The following is a 27,302-nucleotide window of genomic DNA, read 5'->3' as shown; positions in this document are numbered from 1 at the left end:
TCCTAATTTTAATTTTTTTATAATTTTTTTTTTTTTGAAATAGTGGTTTTCTTATTTTTCTAAAACCGACTTAATTATTTTCAATAAATTTGTATAGAATTATTTAAATTACATTTACAGCATAGGTATTATGGACAGTTTATAGGGTAAAACCAGTTCTAAATTATTATTTTTATTATTAAGGACGTGTGCGAGTTAGGCTAAGTTGATGCTAAACCAAATGGGAGATTTTTTAGGATTTTTTGCACTGCACACATTTAGCCATTTATCAACACGTATCGACACATCACTACATTATCGGCACAACTTAGAATTTCCCTCATTTAGAACCCAACTTAGCCTAACTCGCACACGACCTTAGTAGGGAGATTTAGTACTGCGATCAAAAGATTTATTGTACAATCCTATGCTTACCTAAGTATTTCTTTTTTTTATAGATTGATGCAAAGGAAATCCTTATTTCCTTTTTTGAGGCCTCTTTCTCTTGTATACAAAACCCGTTCTTACTTACTTACTTACTTCTTACTTTTAAAAGGTAATAATTCAATCTTCAGTGCCTTGTTATATTAGAATGATTCTGAAGCTGTTTTTATTTAATTACATACAATCTTTTGAGGTTGAAAGTCCCTGTAAACGATTTTTATTGTAATAGTCCTAGTACATTGTACCACTATAGTCTTCTCTGTTTTTCTGCTTTTTTCTTACACCACAGAATGGTTCCGATTCTACAAGCACCGAGATTGTTCTTTCTCTTTACTCCAGAAATACCTGAAAATCCTGCTAGATATATATTAAGCAATAAGACCTCCAATTGGTAATATGTTTATATGTTTAATATGTTTATCTGGTATGAAGACCATAGTTCTGTGAAATGCACTGGAACAGTTGCCAATCTTATCAAAACCTTTCACTACGCTTTTTAACCGATTGACAATGCATACCGACATTTCACCCACACCTTTATTCCATGCCACACAACCACTCTTTTCTCATTTTACTACACATCCTATCCCAACCTATATATCCATCTTTCAATCTACTCATATTTCCTGCTTTTTGCAGTTCCACAATTTATCGAATTGTTTAAAATGTTTAAAGTAGAATATTCACCGTTGGGATTGGTGAGCGACACTTGTTCGTCGATATTGACGAGTGACTCCGGAACGTAGACTCGGCCGCACCTGGAGTGCTTATTTTGAGTATAGTGGCAACCCTAACACTAATGCATTACCTTACAAATAAAACAATTTCGAATTAATTTGTCAATAATTAATAATTTATTTGTTTTTTTTTATATATCTTGACTTTGTTTTCATTATTTCTGTACTTAACTAATGACTAAGAAAGGACATTTATTGTAATAACAATCATTTAGCATTTAAATATATCAATCTGAGTATAGTATATATATGCAAGTGTATGTATAAGTTGTTTTTGCAGTAATAGTATAATTTAAATTTATATATTTGTAAATTTCAATAATTAATATTATAAATATTTAATAATGGTGTACACAGCAGGATAACAAAATAGATAAGACCAACAACATAAATGGAGCAAATTTTTAAATTTCATATTTAACATTTCATAATAATAAGCGTTGCATGTTAGGAGTATAGGAATTATTTATATATCAAATATTTTATTCCTGGATTTTTTAAAATTTTTTTTTGTGTGTTATAAGCAAAAACAAAATATCATTTTCATTTCATTAAACTTTCTTTTTCTTTATAATATAGCTTAAAAATAGTTCACATCCACAAAAATTTTAATTTATAATAAATATTTAAGTATCAATAAAAATTACAAAATATACAGCTTAATCGTTAGGACAAAAAATCATCAATGAAGAAAAATTTGTATGCGTTTTAGTTTTGAAACTCTTTTGTTACTTCTGATAGAATTTGTTGTTTCATATATACTTTGGTCCAATAAAAAAAGGTTATAGCATTATATAAATAATTTATAAAACAAAATATTTGCGAAATGCCTTAGATCCTATGCAATAATAATAATATTTCACAGATTTGTCACGTCTACTCATGCCTTACGCCACAAATTGACAAAAATGTGCTGAAGTTATGCAAGCTGCAGGCGGGCAAAACGGTGTACACGATGTTGGCAGTATCTATGAACTTTTTTCGGAAATCTTTAAGACCGTTAAGCAATATTTCCACGGACGGTGCAGCAGTTACTTGATAGAACACTTTTAGGTGTATCGCTGGTATAGAAACTGTCGCAGAATTTGTGTTGTTGTAATGGTGATTATGGTTGTTAGTGGAGTTATGCGATGTATTAACATTGGCATGATTGTTAACATTGGCATCAGCACTGAAATCATCGCAATTGGTACTAGTTCCATCACTAACAATACGTTTTGCAGTTGGATAATCTTTAAGCAAACGTTTAACCACGTATGAGAGTATTTCATCAATGTTTTCCGTAGTAAGACATTGTGCCAAATGACAATGATTGCTGAGTATATCATCGCTTAGTTGAGTCAATTGAGTAGTTGATGAAGCTAAACCTATTGAATATGAGTATATATTTTTTAAGTTTCCATTTTAAAAAAAGAAAAACTTTTGTACCTGTTGAGACATAGCATACTATAGCTGCACAATTATTCTCATAATTCCAGCGTCGTCGTATAGAAATTGTGTAATCATTAACTGAGCAACCAGTTTCCTCATCTTTTTGTTATAACCAAACAAAATTTTTATGTTATATATTTGAGTAAATACAATAAAAAAAATGTATTAACTTACAGTCAAACCTATCGTTATGGGTGTGTGCCCAAACTTGCCATTCTACAAGCGCTTCTCGTGGCAGTGCGGGTACCACGATATAATCCATTATGGCATTAGTGGTGCGTCGTTCCCATTGTCGTCTAGCCTCCGCAATAAAAGCTGGATGTGTTACAAAACAAATACCATGTACTACATCACGTAACTGTCCTTGTGCATTCATTGCTTTTGCAATTCTACTTATGTGCCGCAAAGCAAGCTTACATTGCGGTCTTATGCCACCATCTATGATTGTCATACTACCAGGTACAAGTGCTATTTGGCCAGAGATATAAGTGATCTCACCCACCTTTGTTGAGTTCATAATTAAAACATATTTAATTTTAATCATTTTGCTATATTTACCTTTGTTGATTGACTGTAAGGCCCTATATTTGCTGGTGCCCAATGTGAAATACCTTGAACATGCATTGTGTGCCTTTTGCATAAATTATCTGTTGAGCTTGTATTAGAAGAAATGTTGCAATCCTCTATGTTTGCTAATAAAAAATTTATTTTAAATATATTACTGAAATTTTGAGAGATAGTTAAAAATTTCTCATTACCATCAATTTCATTAATAGAAACTGTTGCTCGTCTACGTATTGGTGTCTTATAAGCTATAGCTTCCATAACCACATGACAATCTTCTGGTAGTGGACATTCCACACATACACGAGTGGGAGGATTTTGAAAATGCATAGCTTCATCATATATACTATTCAATACTGAATATTCAGCCATGGAGCGTACATACAACGTTATGAAACAATAGTCAGCCAACTCATAATTGTGCTCAGCGGCTAAAAATTTCAGGTCACTCATTGCAATATGCATACCCTCTTCTAAAGTTGAAGCGCAACCTATAAATTAAATATAAATTAATTAAATATAATTAAATATAATTAAATATAATTATATTAATTTAGAAACATTAATATATTACATATTATAATAATAAATAATAACAAAACATAACAAAATATAATATAATATAATATAATATAATATAATATAATATAATATAATATAATATAATATAATATAATATAATATAATATAATATAATATAATATAATATAATATAATATAATATAAAATAATATAATATAATATAATACAATATAAGTCCCGCTCGCATTTTCAAAATTAATTAACATTAAATAATAATTTAAATAATTAATTATTTAATAATAAATAATAATTTGAATAATTAATTAATTAATAATAAATAACAATTTAAGTAATTAATTAATTAATAATAAATAATAATTTAAATAATTAATAAAAATTAATAATAAATAATAATTTCAATAAGTAATTAATTAATAATAAATATAATAATAATTTAAATAATTAATTAATAATAAAAAAAATTATTTACTTTTAACATCAAATACTATTTTTTTTTAACTTACCCTGCACACCAGCTACCCACATCCAGCCCATTTGATTAACTGCAGCCATAGGTTTATTTGTTAGTGGACGGAACTCACGTTCTATTTTCATAGGACTCGGTGGTTGTGTTATAACTGCTGTCGATATACCACCAGTTGCACCAACAGATGATATTGCTAACGAAAGCGAACCACAAACTGCAGCTGTGCTACCAAGCGGTCGTCCGAAACTGCCTGTATGCAAAGATGCTGTACATAAAGCAGCTGATGAAGAGAGCAAAGATGATGGAATTGGCTCATCTACACTAGCACTTTTTGTTACAATTGGTATTGGGGAAGATGATGATGTGGCAAGATGCCGACCAAACGAATTACTACGTGATATTAATTCATTTTGACTAAGTGATTCACGCATTCTTGTCTCTTTCTCTATGAGTTCTAATTCAGTTTCACTGAGATCTGGATCACTGAGGTCACTATATGTCGATTCATTGAGGTCACTTATATAGTCCAAAGACTTTTTAACAAAAACATCACAGCATTGCGTTGGCTCTTTAGGTTGTAATGACAACTTCGTAAAATTTATATAACCTACCGGACATACAGGATCCGCAGAGCTTATAATAGTTTGTACATCTTCACTGTAAAAACATTAACATAGGACATTAGTACAAAATATTGTTAATAGTATATAATATATATTTACATCATAATGCGTTGCTTAAAGAGTGGACAATCTAATGTAAACGTTTCATATTCTCCACCCTCACCACATACATTTAAACCATATTTATCATGCATCTTTAATAGATGAGGTTGCATTTCGCGCAGGGATTTACCCAAATGACGATCAGGAACTAAACCCAAAGCAGCTACCTGTTTATGTAAAATTTATATAATTTGTTTATATATTGTTTATACGAATATAACAAATTTTTTTTATTTTGTGTAATTTACTTTAATTATAATAGCATGCACTTGACAATCGATCATCTCTTGTAGCAATTCAGTCTGGTCTCTCCTCCACAAATAAGCCAATGACACCAAATTTAAACGACTACAAACATTTTCAACGCGCACACGCTGGTAATCGGAGAGTATAGCACCTACGGCAACTGCTTCAACATGTAGTTCTTCCTAAAAAAAAATATGTGAGAAAAATAAAATAAATTAATTAATTAAATATAAAAGCAATCTGTTTCTACGGTATAGTATAATTAAGTTATTAATTAATTGTGAAATGTGACAACACGTGAGCAAGAAATCTTTTGAGAGAAAGATGCTAAACATATGACATTACACATAAGAAATGGCGAAGATGAAGTGAATACTTATTGAGCTTCAATGGGTCTAGAGCAGAGGTGGTGAACCTTTTTATAAGTATTTGTAATATATGTACCATATGTAAATACTGTTGTTGTTGAACATTTGGTGTTCCCAGATTTTGAGATCAATAAAAATGATTTTAAAAATAAAAAAAAGAAACAATAAAATTAGTACTTGCAATTTTGACCATCCGTGCCATATCAAAATCAAATATTTGGAACGAACTCTTCAAATGCTTGAGAATGATCGAGCTACTCGCCCGGCAAATCTACTTTGAATTTTATAAGGATTATGACAACTATATTAAACATCAACATCGTCACAAAAATAAAAACATTATTAATCTCATCCCTTGTTGTAATTTTTTTTTAATAGTTTCTTAATATACCAACGTGGCCTAATCGGTAAGGTTGATCAGTTCCCAGTATACCAACGTGACCTACTCGGTAACATTGATTAGTTCCTAGTATACTAAAATGTGGCCTAATCTATAACATTAATTAGTTTCCAGTATACTAACATTGATTAGTTCCCAGTATACCAACGTGACCTAATCGGTAACGCTGATTAGTTCTGCACCCTATCAACGTGGCCAAATCGGTAACTAAGAACCTTCTTCTAATTTCAGGAAATTTAATATTTGTAATTTCTGTATAATTTAATTTGTAATAACTAAATCTGCTGTAAATGTATATAGTACACAATAAAATAAAAAAATAAATAAAGAAACTAAACCAAAAAGAATCAGTCTTTCCATTTATATTACGAGAAGATTCAGGGTTACAAAAAAATATATTCTTGTAACACCTCTGGGCACCATAAGCTATCAACTGTCGTGAAAACGTTCATTACAACATATTAAAAGAACATTTATGATATATATTATATAAACATTTAGTCATAAGAAGCACGTTAGCAAAGTAGTTACTGAATTTGCTAACAGTTGATTTAAAGCGGGACAAAATCTAGACAATTAAAAATGCAATTATAATGATTTCATTTTGCAATACGGGTATATATTTTATCTAATATAGTTCGGATATAATTTGATAATAAGTTAAGTGATAAGTTAATAGATGAGAAACATTAAAGATACCAAGACTTTCCAAAGATGGATTTCAAAAGCAGCAAAACCTACATCCCTTAGCAACTGGTCTACTCAGATGGCCAACTAATCAACAGGAACTCGAAACAATAATAACACAAGGCCTAGCAGTTGGTTGAAAAGGTATTAGAATTTGTGTTTTATATAGGTAGGACAAATTTTAATCGACCCATTACCGAGTTTCGGCATGAGGCACAATATCGCCTCAGGCGTCTCTGTTGCGTGTGTCCCTTCTCCAGTCTCTTACATCAAGTCAGGTTAGTGCACCCTCAAATTGATCATTCCGCCAGAGACACGCTCTACCTCTACCCCTTCTTTCTCCAACTACTACTACAAAAAACTTTTTCGCTGGAGCATCTTCAACCATTCTCACGACATAACCAAGCTAGCGAAGCAGCTGGATGTTAATTCGCTAAAGTCGATGTCAATATCAATGTCGTGATAAACTTTGTACAGCTTGTGATTCTTTCGTATACGGTAGTTGTCGCCAAGTCATTGAGGACCAAAGTTTTAACGAAGAACTTTTCTCTCGAACACTCCCAATGCTGCTTCATCATTCTGTGATAACATTCATGGTTCTGAGCCATACGGAAACACATGGAAGATGAGCATGGAAGATAAAGCGTTGGCTAAATAATTAAATAAGTAATAATTTTATCGATTACCTCGACAATGGAAAAAACATCAATAGTGAATGTGAACATAAGCTCTATTTGAGCACGTGAAAACGAGTCAAAATGAAGAAGTAGAAAGTATTCTCACAATTAAATCTGTCATTACTTTTTTATTAACATTCCAAGACAAAGTTCATAAACTATTAATTATCACAATTAATAATTAATTTAAAAAGAACAAATTTTTTTTCAATAATATTATAATTTTTGAAATAAATTAATGAAAATTTATTTTTGTGCACAGATCATTAATAACATTGAATCAATCCACTTGAGTGGTGCACAAACAAATAATAATATTATTCTGTGTATTTTTTCCTTTCAGTTTTCTGTGATCTAATTTATTCTGTGATAACAAATAAATTTATTTAATCTTATTTTGTACGAGTAACTGAAGAAAAAACCTAAATGCTTGTCTGCTTTTATTTGGCGACGACATTCGGGAAAGGCAGATACAAGATACAACAAAAAAACTTATGAGAAATAGAGTACAAACAAATAAATTAAAATAATAAAAAATTATAAATAAAAAATGAAAAAAATTGTTGAAATAAAAAATAAAAAACTAAAAATTTATATATTAAGCACCTTTAATATTTGGAACGAATTCTAAAAATATAAAAATATCAAACGCGGTGTTTGAAAGATACAATTTACTGGCGCAGCTCTCGAGCAATAATGGTTTTGTTTGGTTTTGTGATTTACTTTGTCATATTTGCCTTAAAAATTTAAGAGCGTTTAGTGGCAAAATAAAATAAACACAAAGCACACATAAAAAAATGTAAATAAAAAATTAATATATGATATAACACTGAGTAATTATTTAAATTTTTTTCATTTAAATAACAGAAATATATTATGCAGTAAATTATTTTTAACTACTACTGCGTTTAAATTGCAAGTTAATTAAATATTTTTATTTTGTTAACTGATTTCTTATTTAAAAATTAATTTAATAAATAATTAAATTAATAGGATACATAAAAATATAATAAAAGAAAAACTAATTGTTTATAAAATGAATAAGTTAGATAACTTTTGAAAGGACAGGGCTGTGATAAATATGACAGTTCAACTTTACTGGACTTTACTGGATTTGCAGATACTGGATATCGGAATATAGATTCCGGGACATGGTGGTATCCAAGGCAATGAAATGGCAGACAAACTTGCAAGAATAGGCGTGGCTGCAATAATGATAGGCCCATAACCTTTTTGCGGTCTAGGCAAACGAATTCTATCCATTTTTTCAACGACGCAGAGGAAAAATAAAGAGAACTCCATTAATAAAGGTTACCAAGACTATCACAATCTAAAATGCTTTTAGGGACTTACAACCTAAAATGATGCAAGGATTGCATAAAACGAACAAAGAGTAACCTAAGAATTATCACAGGATTACTTTACCAGTCACTAAAGATTGAATGATCAGCTAAGAAAATCAGGAATCCAATCCACCTCGACTGTAAATACTGTAGAGAAGAGAGAGAAATCGCATACTATGTGGATAGGTCCACTTTTTATGCAGATCAAACTCGAATATGTACTGCGTAAGAGTATGAGACATATCTTACATTAGACTCTAAACATGATTTCAGGCAAAAGCGTATATACATTACTAGTTCTAGGAAAGATATGACTGCCATAAGTATTTAACAGCAAATATTTAACAGCATCTGCGGCGAAAGGACTAGCTATCCCACAATATGAAAGCACTCGGTACTACTAATTAGCGACAGCAAACCACCGATCGGTCTGACTGTAATTTGTATATAATAATATTAACTTTAAAGTGAGAAGCATAAACGCTTCTATGTTAATGCAAAATTAAGGAAAATTTACTAGCTCTTTGATTATTTTGAGATTTCTATGATTGATGTGATTTCATCACTTAATGACGTCAAACTAAATTGAAATTTCAGTCTGACAGTCTGACAGAATTTTTTATTTTTTTACTCGTCTTAGGGATATTTGTAGAACTAAACAACATAGGTATAATATATTATATCCATGTTATACAATTTCTTATATCTTTTTCTTATATTTTGTTTTTAATTTATATATTAAATATATTTATATAAATGATATTTAATAATGTAAAGCTCGTGTATCAACTGATGTATTACATATACTGCACGTGTCTCTTGATATTTGCTTTTCATTGTTGCAGTAAATGAAATTTACGAAAGCATTTTAAATATTGCGAAGACAACGCTGAGAATAGAACTACTTTAAATGACATAAAAGCACATATTTATACTATGCATTATATTAGAATAATATGAAAATAAAAATACGTAAGTAATTATCGGCAAAGGGCCATCGGGGCACTACTTACATTAATAATATGCATGCAAGATTGTATTTTTATGCGAGATGCATTTTTAAAAATAGCTAATATTCATAAAAGGTGATTAAAGTGATAGACGCAGACGGAAATTGTGATGCTACTTTGATAAGAGATTATAATACTGCACGTTTTTTGGAATTCATTTTCAGATATTGTATGATTACAACTACAATGATTGAACTTAATAACAATTAATTATTTTTAGTTCATTAATAAAGTAATTATTAGAGATTTTTTAAAGGAAACATCAGCGAAAATATATAGGATCGATTTTACAGTCGTAACTTAGGTCTCAAAACTGATTTAAGTTTAAACTATTGCTATTGCTATAGCTTTTGCTAGTACTATTTCTAATGCTATTACTATTGCTATTGCTATTGCTATTGCTATTGCTATTGCTACTGGTACTGCTATTGCTAGTGCTATTGCTGGTTTTTTTCTATTGTTATTGCTGTTGCTATTGCTATTCCTAGTACGATTGCTATTGCCATTGCTATTTCGAGTGCTATTGCTATTCCTAGTTCTATTGCTATTACTAGTGCTATTGCTGGTGTTTTTTCCATCGTTATTGCTGTTGCTATTGCTATTGCTATTGCTATTGCTATTGCTATTGCTATTGCTATTGCTATTGCTATTGCTATTCCTAGTACTATTGCTATTGCCATTGCTATTTCGAGTGCTATTGCTATTCCTAGAACTATTGCTGTTACTAGTGCTATTGCTATTGCAAGTGCTATTGCTGGTGTTTTTTCTATTGTTATTGCTGTTGCTATTGTAATTGCTATTACTATTGCTATTCCTAGTACTCTTACTATTGCCATTGCAATTTCTAGTGCTATTGCTATTACTAGTGTTATTATTAGTGTTAGTGCTAGTACTATAAAATAATTAATAATACATATTTTCTTTTAAATTCGGATAGTTAAAATATTAATAACGACAATATATCTAAAGTAAACTAGTTTAATATATTTTTTGCGTTCAAAATATAATTGTCAATTTTTAATCATACTTCAACCATACAATAAAAATATTTTTTCAGATAATAACTTATACATTTATGGACCGCAGAAATAAAATAATAAATAAAACAAAAGATATAGTAATTTTTTTAAATAAATATGTTTTTGAATAATTTTTATATATAAATATAAGTAAGATAAGTTACTTAAAAAAAGAAGACAAAAGAATTAAAATAATTTCTATATTAAATTAATGTGGTATCAACAAAAAAAGGTTAACTAAAATTTTTCAATTTTTTTTCCACAGTTATGAGTAATATAAATTCAAATATATATTTAAATAAAAAGTATATATAAAATAGTACATAATATAAAATAAAATAAAAGGCAGACGATGAAGATAATGAAATTAAAATAATTAACAGGAAGTCGATAAATATTTATAACAACAAAACTTCAAAGATTGAAGTGAAAGGAAAATTTTAGTTGAATAGAGCTACATATATCTTACATAAAATAAAGTTAATATAGTTATTATCAATTGAATAAATTGATAGCACCTATTTAAGAATTAGATATTGCTGAAAATACTGAAATATATAGAAAAATGATATTGAAGTAATAATTTAGCACACAGATATAATTGTTCAGAGTTTAAGAACTTCAAAGCTACAGATATTATCCTCCTGAATTTTTTTCTACTAAAAGTATTTATATACTTTCACATGTGAAAGTATATTCACATTAACTATGGACTATTAGGACTATTAACCTAATAGTCAATATTTTTCGTAGATTGCTGAAGACATCATTTTAGGCGAATCTAATTTTGTAACTGTAATCAACTCAGAATGTCTTTCTCGAAATGGGAGTTTTAGCTTTATATACAGAAATCTGTCACAGGCAAAATATCAGATGGGTTTAAATACAATCATAGTTTTGTGCCATCGCAAAACATTCAAAAGTATAATTGCAAAAATAGTTGTATAAACATATTAGGTAACAGATCACGCCTGAATATAGCATGCTCAAAAAGTTCAGTACTATTCAGTACAATTTATAGAAGAAAAGGTGTCTTTCACACATGTTTTTTAAATTTTTAGTTTTAGATATTTGTTTTGTAGAATGTTGTGTTTAAAATATAATTATATATATTTAATTATTACAACTCTATTAAAATATTATAATAATTATTATAAATATTGTTATAATTATTATAATTGTTTATAGATTTTTCTATTCTTCAATTTTATTTTTAAAAACTCAATCAAAATGCACTTAGATTTACCTAATTATTACAATACTATTATAATATTATTATTATAATATTATTATAATATAATAATAATTATAACAATTATTATTTTAATTGTATATAGATTTCGTTATTCTTCAATTTTAAATTTAAAAACACAATTTCAATACCATAATATATTACTGTTGTAACCCATAGAGGTCTTTATAACCATAAACATGGGATTAAATGTGACTGAGTGAGAAGAATGACTATTTAAGATAAAAGAGGGATATACATAGGATGAATCTTAATTGAAACTAGCCTGTGTCAAGTTGAAGAAACCGGTCACTTCAATAAATCGGAACTATAGACAAATGATATAGTCACTATTGTGGATGGTGAGTGGCGCTTGATTATCATTATAGATAAGTAACTTTAGGGATGTAGGTCCAAACACTTCTGAAAGTTATTTTATAACTTCAATCATTATATACCTAAATCAATTAAATAGTTTTTCCAATTTTTCAAGAAACTATTTCTCTATATTAAAAGTATTTTTTATCAAAGTTTTTTACCTAACATTTTTTATGTTTACTTTATCTATTGACTACGTTTATTTATGGTAAACAACACAGTCTAAATTTTATTTACGTTATTTACATTTCTACTTAGAAATAAAGCCAAATTTGATAATAATAATTAGTTAAATAAACAAATTATTTTAATAATTACTTTTTAAGTCGATTATTGATATAAAATTTGCGTGGCTGATAGAAATGACGAATTAATTTCTTTCCAGAAGTTTTTGCTACTTAAAATGAGCTCATTTAAAAGATATCTCATCTTTAAGGTTAAAGAATGGCGACTTTTTTGCTTAAAGTCTATATAAGCTCGTACACCATTACAATATTTATATAAATATGAATAAAATTGTTTTACTTAAATATTTTTAATATAGATACAATATAAATATTGTCAACGAAGAAATTAAAAAAAGAGCATTCATAAAGTTAAGATACTATAAAATTTATAAAAAATTTTACGTACTTTGCACATTTCTAGCAAATTGTATAAATCCTCCACTTCATCATCATCCGTAGGCACATAATGTTTGCCAGTTTGAGTACTCTTCCCTTTAGTTTCGCGCCGATAAAGTGGCAAACTCATTGCTTTGGCTAATATTTCAATGCCCATGTGACCTACAGTCTGATACATAAAGCTGTCTAATTCATCTGAAAAAAAGAAAAGAAAATAAAATATTTTATTTTATTTCTGTACTATGAAAGATACTAGATTTTATAAATCTATTATTGTAAATATTTTCTTTTATTGAAACTCAAGTTCATAGCAAAAATAATATGAGCATAAATAAAACACAGAGCTTAAATTTAATCAAAATGAATGAATAATATTAAGAAATCATAAACTAAGACTAAGAAAAGTTAAAAATTGAAAATAAGCACGTAATTCAATAGAATAAGTATTAAATTTACATTTTTATTAGATTAATTTTATCTTAAGGATAAATATAAAACAAAAACAAAAACAAAAAGTAATTTAACTGGAAATGAGGCGTTTGCGTGTCCTGCTTAATAAAATGTTATTTATACGCCTCGCAAAGGCCTCTTGCATATAGCATATAGCATACAGCAAAGTGAACGTGCATGTTTTTGGCTTACCTCGGTCTTTGGGATGCAAATTTGCTAGTGCAACAATTTCATGTCCTTCGGCCACACATTGCATCATGTTGTAGCAACTGTCCTTGCCACCACTCACCATTGCAACAACACGCATTTTGACTGGATTTATTGTTTTTGTTGAAAAGATTTTAAAATAAAGTAAACTGGATTTTTAGTTTCAACGGTTACTGCCAATTAGTCCAGCTCATTGGTATATTTGGATTCTTCACCGCTGCTTCTTATGCTTTGGGATTTTATATTTGGTTTTATATTTTTAGGTACAAATTTTTTGTTAGAAAATCCAAAAAGCAACGCCTTTGCATCGCAGTAGAACTGAAAGTAGTAAAAGTGAAGAAGAATTTACAAAACAATTTATATAGATGTTGTTCTTATATTAATATTAATAAATATAATTTACATAAATATGAATTGTTAATGAAAGTCGTTAAATAATTTAAAGAAATTTGAAATGAATATAAATAAAACATTAGTACAATACATCTGAAAAGAGCAGCTCAGACTAATTGGGATAATATAGCAAATGCCTACAGACAAACTAAAGAATTCACGCCGAATCAATCAAAAGCCAGAACTAGGGAGCTACTCATGCTGAATAGAAGTGGTATCCGACTTGTCACAGGATTCTTCACTGGGCACTGCGGAGATAAAAAGCATCTATCGAATCTAGGTATTACAAGAGACGATAGCTGCAGACTTTGTCACGAAGAAGAGGAAACAGCAGAACACAGTCTGTGTCACTGTGATAGAAGAGTTGTACTGTTCCTTCTTCTTTTTTATCTCTACAACTTCAACAATATTTATAAAAGGGAACTCCCAAATTAAGAGCACGTCTACCAAATAGTCCGTAACCGATTATACTACCCATGACTATAAGGATGCACTATCTTGGTAGGTTGAATAAATCTCTTGACTATTTCATATTACCTTTCAACCACTTTCGCCTTTATAAATGCTTCTGGCTGGTTCTAATTTGACCTTCTTCTACCCACTATAACGAGGAATTATGGATTCAAAACGGCTTTATTAGCTAATTGAGGAGGATTCGTTCATCCCTCCATTTCAACTAACAGCTAACTATCTTAACCACTCTAAACTAAACCTCAAGCATCAACAATTAATCTTACAAACGACTCTATGTTTCAGAGATAATTCACAAATACCAAAAAAAATTCCCTCTATGCCCAGGGGAAGATTAATAAGCTATCTCTCTTGTAAATACATCACACCTAAAATTTCCATGAAAGTTATTATGCCCCCGAGCCCCTTTAATGCGTTTAATAAAGTGTTTTGATAATGTTTAACTGAATTAATGACTATTTGGGTATGTGAGTATAGAGGTATATAGCAGTTTTGGTTCTCCTTAAGTATAAAGCTTACGACATTCATTGTTAATACATATGACTTATAAACACTACAGTGAGACAGAAATACAATTTAAGTCCTTCGTTGTTTGAAAACAACCCGAAAAGAGAGGTTTTCATCAAGTTTGGATATGTAAGTTAAATTCTATTGAATTCTACTGCATCAGGTCTCACTAAGCATCACCAATATTGGATATTGGAATTGGATATATTCGATATGGAATATTCAAAAATTTATTGATAACCAAGTACATTTATTTGAAGAGGCTTATGAAAAATCGTCTAATCTGATTGTTCTAGACTTTTTTGTACAAGTACATTAGGAAGAACTAAACATTTACACACCACTGACCTGAGTGCAACTGAAAGACAACACTCGAGTTAAGTTGACTCTATGCAAATTACACCGCACCCTACGTTTTAATTTTCGTCACTAAAAACTGTGTTCTGCATACTTACTTATTATTCTTCTAGTTATTATTTAACTATTCTTAATAGAAACCGATATTTCTAAATAGAAAGAAAACAGAAAGCGATGTGCTTCGAGATATATAATGCTTTTGTTACTAATTTCGACATAAAATTCTGTTACCTTTATTTATACTTTTATTTAACGATCTGATTTTGTTCCACAAAATTAGCAATAATTAAATTTTAAGAACTATAATAAATTTTACACACATATTTATATTGCTATAATATAATTATATGATGTCATGTTATTTATAAGTACTATAAAACTCACTATAGATAAATTTTATAGTTTAAACTATTTCACCTTTAATATTTTTTTATAAACTTGTCTCTTAATAACTATAAATTATGCTTAAATCTTATATATTTCATTTATGATATATTCTAAATGAGTTGAAATGCTTGCAAATGAAAATAAAATAATCACTTCAAGAAAATATTGGCAAGCAATTTGACAATTCAATTAAATAAGCGTTTAAAAATTTTAAATTATTTGATGAGGTGAAAAATGAATTAAAGACAAAAGCACAAAAAAAACACTAAAACACATACACAACTACAAACAATGGAAACTATTTTAACAAAGTGAAAAATTCGAGGCGGTACAACACGGCGTATGAGTGACAAGAATTTTGTTTAATTTTTCATGCCTTTGATTTTATTTTATTGTGTGCTCTGCAGTGCGCTTAAATGTTGAAACGTCAAGCGTTTAAAATAAAAATTAAAAGAATTTTTGAGATATTAAACTGTTAGTTATATTTTGGTCATATGAAAGCTAATAAAGACAATAGAGACCATAATAAGTGCAAAAACAATATGAGAACAAAAATTTCATTTTATTGTCAGTCGTCGAATTGTTTAAAGCAAATGCGCGTTAAATTACCAAAAAAAAAAGGTGAAAGAACCAGAAATTATTTTAAATAAAACAAAAAAATTAATTTAATGAATTTTTAATTTATTCAATAAATTTTTAATTTATTCAATAAATTTTTCGCAGACAAATTAATATGAAACCAATAAATACAAGGTTTCTTACTGCTGCAATTAGTATATACTGCTGCAGCAGTATATATATATATATATATATATATATATATATATATATATATAGAATATGAATAGAATGAATAGAATATATATGAAAAGAAATATATATCTATATATATATAGAATATATGTTATATAAACACAGTGACCATTTAATTAGTGAAGAGTTTGAGTTAAATATTTCATCTATTGAGATAATTAGATAATCTTCTCATTTTTATTTTGTATAATCAATAGTGTTTTTTCCTTTGAGTAAAATTAAATGGAGCTTCTTTTAATTTTAAAAAGAGTTTCTTCCTTATCAGAGTGGTTAAATTACCATCATCAACTTTCGACTTTCTTTAGTTTTAATACGAGGGTGGTTTGATAAATCAGTGACTTTTTGAATAAAAAAATTTTTTTCGGCAAATAAACATTTTATTTTTCTACATAATCACCTTTTAGCTCGATACATTTAGTCGAGCGGTTTTCTAATTTTCTTATTCCCTCCAAATAATAGGTTTTCTTAAAGCTCTCAAAATACGCGTTTGTTTCGGTAATGACTTCTTCATTCGACTCAAATCTGTTACCACCCAGCCATTTCTTTAGGTTTGAAAACAGAAAATAGTCGCAGGGGGCTAAATCTGGAGAATATGCTGGATGGGGTAGCAGTTCGTATCACAATTCGTGGATTTTGGCCAGTAATGTTTATAATTTGACTAGCAATGCTTATAATGCTTAATTCAAAAAATGACTGACTTATCAAACCGCCCTCGTAGTACTCAAACACTCGAAATACATTTTTTTCTTATTTAACTTTATAAAAATTAATAATACCAAAATGTTAAAATCTTGAAAAAATTTTATGGAAAGACTTTATTTCATCATAACTTCTCTTAAAGAAGTTAGCTGATTTAAACGCGATCAGATATCGTTATTTTCTGGATTATATCCGTAGTTTAACCATATATTTATAAGTATTATAGCCATATAGCTACTTCAATAAGTAACACACCAATCATGTAGTGAGAATATTGTTTCTTAGATTTAGTTTCAAATATTCAACAATATTTTGTAATTTCTATTATATGTAAGCGAAATTCCATTTAGAGTCAATACCCACAACTCTAACGTAACTATTGAAAACGTAGATAAAGTCTGCTACGTAGGTAGCATGGTTTCTAAATATGGGGATGCGCACACGGATGTTGATTCCCACATAAACAAAGCACGGAATGCATATCATAAAATGTGGAATGTGGAATTCATCACATATTGACCGAAGGACCAAAATTAGAATCTTTAACATCTGTGTCAAACCTGTCCTCTTCTATGGTTCTGAAACATGGCGCGTCACGCAACTCTTATCTAAATAAACTACAAACATTCAATGCCTGCGCAGAATTTGTAGAATATTCTAGCCATAATTTCAAATCAAGAACTTTACAGTATAGCAAACCGATAATTAGGGATATGAAATATCGTAAATGGAACTGAATCGGCCACACGCTGTATAAAAACGAAGATGACATTGCAAGATGACTTTCGAGTGAAATCTGCAGGACACTCGCAGAATAGGAAGACCCACAATAACTTGGATACATTCAGAAAGTAGAAGCTTTGGTACATGGCGAAAAACTAAGCGATTGACACAAGATTGAACACATGAAAAATGGAATAAATGTGACAATATTCAATGCAAACGATGTCCCTCCGAAAACGACTTCAAAGCCTTGAATGCTTGATGAGGTTGTGAATTTAGCGTGGTGAGGTATCTTTTACACACAGGGCCCTCTTGGTGCAACGATTGATACGGTTCCCTACTGCTTGAATGCAACAGTTAAAAAAAGCGATTGGAATTATACAACAGAAAAGGACTAAGCTGTATTTTATTAACATAATACCAGACCACACACTTCTTTCATGACTAGAAAAAAATTGATAAAACTAGGTTGTTAAGCTTTGATTCATTCACCGTGTTACCCGGAACTTACATTGTCTGGCCACCAGATTTTTGCAAAACTCCTTTTATGGATATGTTGTGCAGAAAGTCAGGGGCTCGTTAAAATTAGCTCTTTTGGCTTATAACAGAAATGCATTTATGCAGAGTGTCACAGAAACTGTAATAAATTGCTCTTAAATGACACAAATTTTGACATTTATTACTAAAGAACATTGCTTTGGCTAAGTGACGAGGCATAGATGGTCTCGTCTCTCATGAACAAATTTATATCAACATTTTCTGTTTCCTCTCACACTTAATTTTATTATTTGCATTAAAAACAATTTTGATTTTGACGAGCCCATGACTTTTTGCGTAACATGGGCATAAATTATGAAAAAATTGGGCGAACCAAACCAGAGATTAACCAGTCCATTAACCAGAGAAGTTTTACACTGATGGAATTATGAAACTACCCGAAAAATGGCAATAAATACTGCATTAAAAATGATTTTCTGCATAGAAAAAAAATATAGGAGATACTTATTAATATTTAACTTAATTAAAAATGTACTGTAACATTATTAAAATAAAATATAAAAATAATTCTTACGAAATGTAATTTTTCGTTTTTTCAGATTCATCCCAATGCAATTATATTTTTGTACTAAAGAGAGTTTTTAATATACCCTAACTAAATTTTTCCCCGAGGAAACCTAATTATCATGTGCTCAGAACTAATATACTTGCCATAATCAAAAGTAATTAAACTTTAAATTAAACTATGCAATATTGTGACGTCAACGACTTATTCTCTTGTAACAATGCATTGCAAGAATACACAGGATATTGTAACTTCCGACTGCAAATTGCATTAAAGTAGGAGCCTACTTATTACATTAAAGTAGTCCTTTCTACTCTGCTACAAATTGCAAATAATAATTGATTTTGTATGAAAATGTGTAATGCTCTATCGTATCTCTCCACTGACTCATCATATGCAAGCCATTCACTGTAGTACAATAATGGTACAATATAATGTCAAGGTAAGAAGTAACATTAGACTTTCATGTAGCAAAGGATAAATAACGACAAAGGATGAAATATGAAAGTTCAGTTGCCAATTGACATACTTTTTATTTAATTTAAGATTAAATCTGACATTTAAATTGCATGTAGAAAAAAACTTTTTCTCTTTTCAAAGTTGTGGCTAAGGAAATTTGGCATGATATATAAACCAGCAATTTGCAATAGTTTATACTCATATTAAAAATTATATAATTTTGTTACAGATAACAACAAATTGAAATAACTAAAATGGAACGAAGAAAATTTTATGAAAAATTTTGCTTTCTTAAAATTTCATAACAGTTCTGTATAGAAAGTATTTTTCAAAAATATGTTATTGTGAATTTATGGATGGGAATGGGTCACAGTCGGTTAATTAAACAAACTACGAGATCAAATATTCCCTTCAAGAATTATTGTCGCAGCTGTGAGAAAGCTGAGCAGAGTGATTCACATCTGCTTAAACAATAATAACAAACTGGGATACTTCATTATATACCAGAGTTCGTATTTGCGTACCCATGAGCGGCTCATTTCGGCTCATTCTGCTCACGGCTCATGAGTCGGAAAAAAACTCTTTTCATACGATGGCTCACGCTCACAAGCGAGCCCAACTACATAGCTCTCGCTCGCTGCACTGAATCTTAAGACTTAAAATGTTTTCCGAGTAAAACCTAACTCTGAAGAATTTAAGAGCATTATTGTTACTTCACATGTTTTCTTTCATAAGTTGCAAGTATATTTTTGCTACTCTGAAAAAAAAAAATACGGCTAATATTCAAAAAAATCAACTATTAAAAAATTTTCAAATCTTAAAAAGTTTATAAATAAATAATTCGAAATATAGTTTATAAATTGCATAGGTGATTTTAATATTAGGAAATCTCGTGATGAAGGCAAAAGCGAAATTGCCTAAATATGTATAGGAATATACAAAAAACAACAATCGAAAGAAAATTTAAAATTCTGAAAAAACAAAACCGACTTTTAAATTCGAAATAATTTGAATCCTACCAAGGAAGTAGAGCTCTATTAATGGAGACTGCTGAAGCGGCAAATGACGCAATTCCTTACGCGTCAAAAAGTATCACAGTAAACTTACAGAGAAACAATTTATTAATGAATAATAAAGCTAAATAAAATTTTAAAATTAATAATAAGAAAATATCTGCAAAGCAAAGTTGGAATACTTCATATAAACATATTGACAATAATTATTTACCAATATCTTATGTAGTCCTTTTGCTGAGATCAGTTTTAGATTTTTGTCAATCAGTGAAACTCCTAGTAAAAGATTAACACCCTTTTTAAATCCACATCTTATAAAAACTGGCGGAACGTAGACTTCATTGCTCGTTGCTTTGCTCACAGCTCTTAAAACAATGAAACTTTTATAGACCGAGTGAGTTACTCTACGTCTTTGTATTTAACAAATACTTGTGAAGTTTTAGTTAGGCTGGTCCCTAAAACCTGGTCCCTTGTGAAGTTCTTGAAACTTTAACGTTTGGCAAAATATTTTGTGTTACTCTTCAACAGTATTAGATTAACAAAAATAATTATGAAATTTTTTTTAATATTTACTATACTTGATATGGGTCTAATTTATCACAAAATATATATAAATATATATATTAATAGTCATGCATTTAAACGATAACAATACAATTATAATTAATAGTTTAAAAATAGGTTATTGATATTGATTTTTGCCAAAAATGACATTGATTTTTAACTGCAGTTTATAAATCAATTAAATTTAATGATATTCCTACTTGAGGCATATGGATTTTATTTTATACGTGCTGATCGTATCATTTTCAAGTGATCACATGGAGTATAAATTGGTTATTTGAAAAAAAAAAATAAATAAATAAATTTATTTATTAATTTTATGTGTCAAGATAATTTTCTTTAATATACTAACAATTTCATTTACTGACAGTAGGAAATAAGATTTAAGATAATCAAAACTACGCAACTGTTATCTTCTTACCTAAGGCCAAAAAAAGCAGCTAGAGAGAATAAATAGGCTACGAAAAATACCTATTAAGTGATAACGGAAATAAAGCACAGTGTGCGGAGTAATCAACATTTTAGATAGAAACTTGAACCGAAGGGATTATAGGGAACATATTTCAATATCGTACATGTTGGCTAGCTCTTCTCTTGATTTCTTTTCAGAATCAATGTTATAAATCATTTTAATTTCTTGTCGTTTTTTCCTGGTAAGACTTAAGCTGACCATTTCTCTCCTTCGATTAGCTGCGACTAACGATCTTGCTATTACCCAGTCCATATATCCAGTTTACTAAAAAATCCCCTCTAATATATTATCAATTACTTTTTGGTTTACATGAATTTAGTCTGTAAAACATTTTTACATCTCGAAGGTTTGCACTTTATTTATGAAATAATAATATCCAAGTACTTATTACGATTAATTCTTTTCTTGTTCCTACCTCTAAAGTAGGTTATAGTCTTGAGCTGTGAATTTCAATGTTTTTCACTCACAACAAACAGGATCCTCAATATCAAATATTTATCGGTGAAAAATTAAACACTAATTTAAAATCACAATTTGAATAAAAAAACTTATATATTTAATACAAAACATAAAACTTAAGTTAATGATGATTACATGAATAAAATCTTTTACGTAAGAAAGACCAAAAACGTGACTGTCTCAGGAAATATCATTGACATATAACACCTACATTACTATGTGCAATTTTAAACGAAGGAAGATGACAATTAAACTGAATTGAACCAAAACCATGCAAATTTCTTCTGGTTGCACAGATCTTAGCAGGACAAAAATAGTCGGAATATAATAAAATCATTATGGTTGTTACATTTATAAAATCAAGCGTTTTTGCAGTGTCATTGATTTTTATAGAAGACAACAGATTATCTGTTACAATATTTTACCACTCACACTTTGAAGTGACACCTCTTCTACGTGTCATTCATAGGCTCTGTTGATATCAACAGTTGAATATACTCACATACGACAGAATTCAATAGGAGAGCCCTTCAAATAATAGTGTATATATGTATACGTGTACATAACTATCGAGACACATTAATATTATTTTGTATTTGAATTATATTTACAAATTTCGAAAATATTTTTTTCCACTTATATTTTAACGTGGATTTCGTAACCCCATTGTAATGTTTGAAGCGCTTTTGAAGTGAAAATAGTTATATTTAGAGCAGTTTTTCAATTTAAATAAACAGTACTTCAATAACGAATAACGTAAATTTGTATAATTTAACAAAATTATAATTATATTTAGCAAAATAATTTATTTTTAAAATTTAATTTTTATGTAAAAATCATAAAACATTACTCCGTGTGCAAGTTCAGGTAAATTGATGGTAAATTGAAGGTAATAGTAATTATGTCGGTATGGCAGCGAATGTTTACCAAAATTTAGAGTAGGAAAAATTAGCTAAAAATTATGTAAATTAGGTATTACCATTGTGAAAATTTATAAAGATGTTTCAAAAACCCTCCTTAAATGAATATTTTAACTTTAAAATAAACTTCACAAATAGTTTGATTGTAAAATATATTGAAATCTAAAATATTTATCAATAATACATTAAAGAAAAACATTTTTAATAGTTACTAATTGAAATAGTTTTTATATATAACTTCTTTATAATTAAAATTTCTGTGCTATGAATGAAAAAATTAATTTAAATACACCTCTTCTACATTACAAATGTATAGACAGTAGACGGTAGATTAAAACCACTATATTTTTTCGACTAGTTCTCATTTCCGAAGTGTTCTAATTTTAGGACTGTTTTTTATGAAAAATCTTTTTTTTTTGTTTAATTCTTTTCTATACAATTAGAATAACTGTTGTTTTGCAAATAGTAATCCGTGATATTTGTTGTTTACAATTAATTATTGAAATACCGATATCATGTAGTACCGAAAGATTGGTCAACAACTCATAGCTTTTGCTTCATTTCATTAAGTTATTATTGTTTGCACTAGCCACAGTAAAAAAAATAGTGATTCCCCGATTTCAGTTCCATATTTATGATCAATAACGAATGCGCAAAAACTAAGAAAAGGAAAACTTTTCAAAATTAGTTGCTCAAGTTCCAAATTCAGCAGTTTTAATAGATGACAGAATAGAGCCCCAGTGTCTGGACGTTCTAATTTCTAAAATTATTCATTTTTTATTCTCCATAGTGGAATTTTATTAAAATTTTTTAAATGTAACAAAACTTTTTTCATTAATAAAAAAATAATGGAGTTTTCAATTGAGTTTTTGGCTAACAATACAGGTGTTTCGAGTATTGCCAAATAACCATCATCAGTGGTCTTGAAATAAATCATAAAGCAGCTATAGAACAATCGAAATAATTAATTATAGTTATTTCTGAATTGTTAAATTGCATTATTATTCTTTTAATTAAATTAAAAAAATAAACTTTTTATTAGAATTATAGCAGAAGGTAGAACGTTCACACGCCTCCGCAAACAAACGCCACTGAAACTTTAATCTGTAATCTGTAACTTCAACAGACGGATATGCTACTAAGCACAGTCCATGCAAGCCCACAAAAATTTCATTAGTATTTAGGACGTGTGCGAGTTAGGCTGAGTTACGTTCTAAATAAGGAAAATTCTAAGTCGTGCCGATAATGTAGTGATGTGTCGATACGTGTTGATAAATGGCTAAATGTGTGCAGTGCAAAAAATCTCAAAAAATCTCCCATTTGGTTTAGCATCAACTTAGCTTAACTCGCACACATTCTTTGTATTACTTTTTATACTTTTTTATTACTTTTTATAGTATTTAGTCACTTACTCTTAAATATTATTTATTGTCTATTCTGAATTTAAAAAAAAATAAATAAAATTTAATATAAAAATAATTTATTTAAATTAAATATTTGTGTAAATATTTGATAGCGCACACTTTATTGCTTTAACTACATATTTTTTAATCAAACAAAAATAAATAAAATAATCAACAATGAAAATGCAAAAACTATGTACATAAAGGCAATACGTTCGAAACAACAGCGACTACATATGTATGTAAAGGGTTTATCAACAAGAAAGTAAGTTCAATAAGTAATGAAAACATTTTAAATGTCTGAATTATTTATATTTAGTAAAGTAAATAATGTTGAGGACTTTTCACCAATTCTTACTACGCATATGCGTCAACTCATCAACACCAAACACTTAATCCCTCATTCAATATTGAACATGTTTGATTAAAACATATTCCAATTAATATATATTAACAATTAAAATAGAAATAAAGAAAATAAAGGGTTTTAATTGATTTTATTTTTTTTTTTCAAATTTTGTATATGCCACCTTTCTGCTTTGTGGAAACTGAACGTGATTGCCGCCACCCAGTTAACAGCAGCAGCAGCAGCAGTAAAACAGCAGAACAGCAATAGCAACAATTTTATATATTCCGCCCAAACAATTGTTTTTGTTTTGTTTATTGTATTTACATTCGCATTCGGTATCCTTTTTTTCGTATTCTGACTTTTTATTTGTATTCTTTCCTATTGTTGTACAATATTTTGTTGTCAGTAAGCTTCCCACACACCAAACGAAACCAACACACAAACATAAGCATTTATTACTTTACGTCCCAATTTATATCGTATCGTATCGTCCACAAAGTAAGCAAAGCGCAAGAAGTAACATAGAAAACTGTCTGACGCCTGCTATGTACAAAAGTCGAAGGTCAAATTGATAAATTGACTTGTGTGAAGAATTAATTTATAAAATATTTTAATATAAAATGTTTTATTAAAAATATTTCAAAAATATATATATTTAAACACACTATATGAGAGCAGGTATATTTTGTAAATATGTGACCTACATTACATACAACACTTAACATGCACATTTGTCAGAGTCAGACTCATACTGCTTGAACAACCAACCATACAATCAACCATCCAACCAACCCTCTTGTTCTTATCAAATGTATGCAATGAAAATATTTGAAAAATTGTATGAATTTATCATTATCAACTCACTTCTGTAGTTTTCCATTTGTCTGTTTTATGTTTTTAGTAAGTGTATTGTTAGATTTTAAAATCAGCTGCTAATACACTGAGCTGATTCAATAAATAATATTTATTTTCTTTTCTACAAAAACGACTCAAACCAACAACAAATTTATTGTTTTCACATTTACTGTTGGACGCTTTTATTGGATTTTTCACTCTTTCTATATTTTTTTTTTGTTTGGTTATGTATTAAAATAAAAATTTATTATAGATTTCATTTAGAAAGTATTAATAATTTACACACTTTCGATGATAATTTTCAAAATTTGGAAACTGTTTTCTAAAACACATTTTTTATAATTTATGCAAAATATTTTTCCGTGTGTACACTAACACGTTTTTATTTGTGCCGCGCATTTTTCTCCGACAACGTTTGCAAATCTACTGATTCGTGTATGGTTTGTTGTCAATTCGCTGCTTTTTGACATTTTGTGGATCGTAAGAACAACAGTGCTACCAAATTAGTTCGCAAAAGTGAGAAATTATGGACTGAACGTTGAATTTAAAAAATTTATTTGTCTTCCTATGCAATAAATTTAATATTTGTATTTTGTGATAATATAATTAATTTAAAAATATGTTAAACAATTATTAAATTTTTTATAAAACAAATAAAGATTTAATATTTTTTTATAAAAAGAATGTGAATATGCGTTTTATGCGAGTTTGAAAATGATTTTTAAAAATTAATAAAATAATTTAATGGTTACTTATTAAGTTATAAAAACAAATACTTAGAAATGAATATTTCTAAATGAAATGGATATAATAATTTAACGGTTACTTATTGAGTTTATAAAAACAAATACTTAGAAATGAATATGAATTAGTGTTTAATTTAAGGGTTGATCAATGTGTTTATAAAAACAAATATCTTATCACTAATTACATTATATTACAATTTTTTATTTTAACTATACATTATATAAAATTAAATAAGTAAATATTATATCGCGAACCTCACTTAGATGTATGGGTTAAATTTTATTGTTAGATGGTTTAGGTGGTTTATGTTAGATAGTTTATATATATATATATTAAGAAAGTAGTTAAACTTTATCAAATTACTCAAAAGAAGAGTAGGGCTTTTATTTGAAGCTGTTGATTTTTAATTAATGGCTGAAGGGTCAGTTTTTTTTAGGTGAGAAATAGTGGATAGAAGAGCGAGATTTCTAACTAAGCATCAATATGTGCTATCAGCCTTTTATGGTATTTTTTACTTATATTGTCAAATTCAACTTTAACTAAGGGAAATTGTAGATGTCGGTGTATTAGATTAGATTTTTAAAATGGGTTGGAAACTTGTCACCGCGTCACTGCATCTTTTGAGGATTATTGTGACATACCCACTTCAGTTTCATAGACGAGTAGCAGTTAAGAATGCCAATATGTCCTTTGGAGAGATGTTGCCTAATTCCGTTATATCCGGATAGGCAGTGGATAAGTACCGAAGTCTGAGTCTGGCAAGACTATCACAGTGACACAAAATGTGTTTTGCTGTTTTCTCTTCTTTGCAACAAAGTCTGCAGCTATCGTTTCTAGTAATACCTAGATTCGATAAATGCTTTTTATCTCAGCAGTGCCCAGTTAAGAATCCTGTGACAAGTCGGATATCACTTCTGTGCAGCATAAGCAGGCAATTGTATTATTCCAATCAGTCTGAGCTGCTCTTTCCAGCCACTCATTAGTTTTAAGTTTGAAGAAGTTCCACCAAGGACCACAGAATGATTGTGGCCCAATATAATATGAGGCCGCCCTTTTTCTCGCTAGTTCATCTGCTTTTTCGTTTCCCTCAAATCCGCTGTGTCGGTGGATACTTTTATTC

The 27,302-nt window shown here is 28.9% G+C and overlaps 1 protein-coding gene across 1 annotated transcript; it reads right to left on the bottom strand.

The window, feature by feature from the left end:
* Positions 1-1,677: 1,677 nt before the first annotated feature.
* On the bottom strand, positions 1,678-25,599 carry LOC119669974 (diphthine--ammonia ligase). Its single transcript, XM_038080041.1, has 11 exons — positions 25,445-25,599; positions 13,514-13,846; positions 12,882-13,066; positions 5,138-5,317; positions 4,887-5,056; positions 4,202-4,821; positions 3,350-3,646; positions 3,150-3,283; positions 2,766-3,093; positions 2,589-2,690; positions 1,678-2,527 (listed from the first exon to the last, which is right to left on the bottom strand). The coding sequence occupies exons 2-11, from the start codon at positions 13,626-13,628 to the stop codon at positions 2,037-2,039; spliced, it is 2,622 nt and encodes an 873-aa protein (XP_037935969.1). The 5' UTR covers positions 13,629-13,846; positions 25,445-25,599; the 3' UTR covers positions 1,678-2,036.
* Between the last annotated feature and the right edge of the window lie 1,703 nt (positions 25,600-27,302).

The sequence above is a fragment of the Teleopsis dalmanni genome, chromosome 1 (assembly GCF_002237135.1).
Source record: "Teleopsis dalmanni isolate 2A chromosome 1, ASM223713v2, whole genome shotgun sequence".
Taxonomy (NCBI): domain Eukaryota; kingdom Metazoa; phylum Arthropoda; class Insecta; order Diptera; family Diopsidae; genus Teleopsis; species Teleopsis dalmanni.
This window is presented reverse-complemented; position numbering and strand designations above follow the sequence as displayed.

What these genes read in the sequence shown, in the direction of transcription:
- LOC119669974 (XM_038080041.1), bottom strand. Translation starts at nt 13,628, where the DNA reads ATGCGTGTTGTTGCAATGGTGAGTGGTGGCAAGGACAGTTGCTACAAC. An exon ending in ATTTGCTAGAAATGTGCAAA is followed by an intron (nt 5,318 to 12,881) that starts GTACGTAAAATT and finishes ATTTTTTTTTAG; the next exon opens with GAAGAACTACATGTTGAAGC. An exon ending in TGCATGCTATTATAATTAAA is followed by an intron (nt 5,057 to 5,137) that starts GTAAATTACACA and finishes TTACATAAACAG; the next exon opens with GTAGCTGCTTTGGGTTTAGT.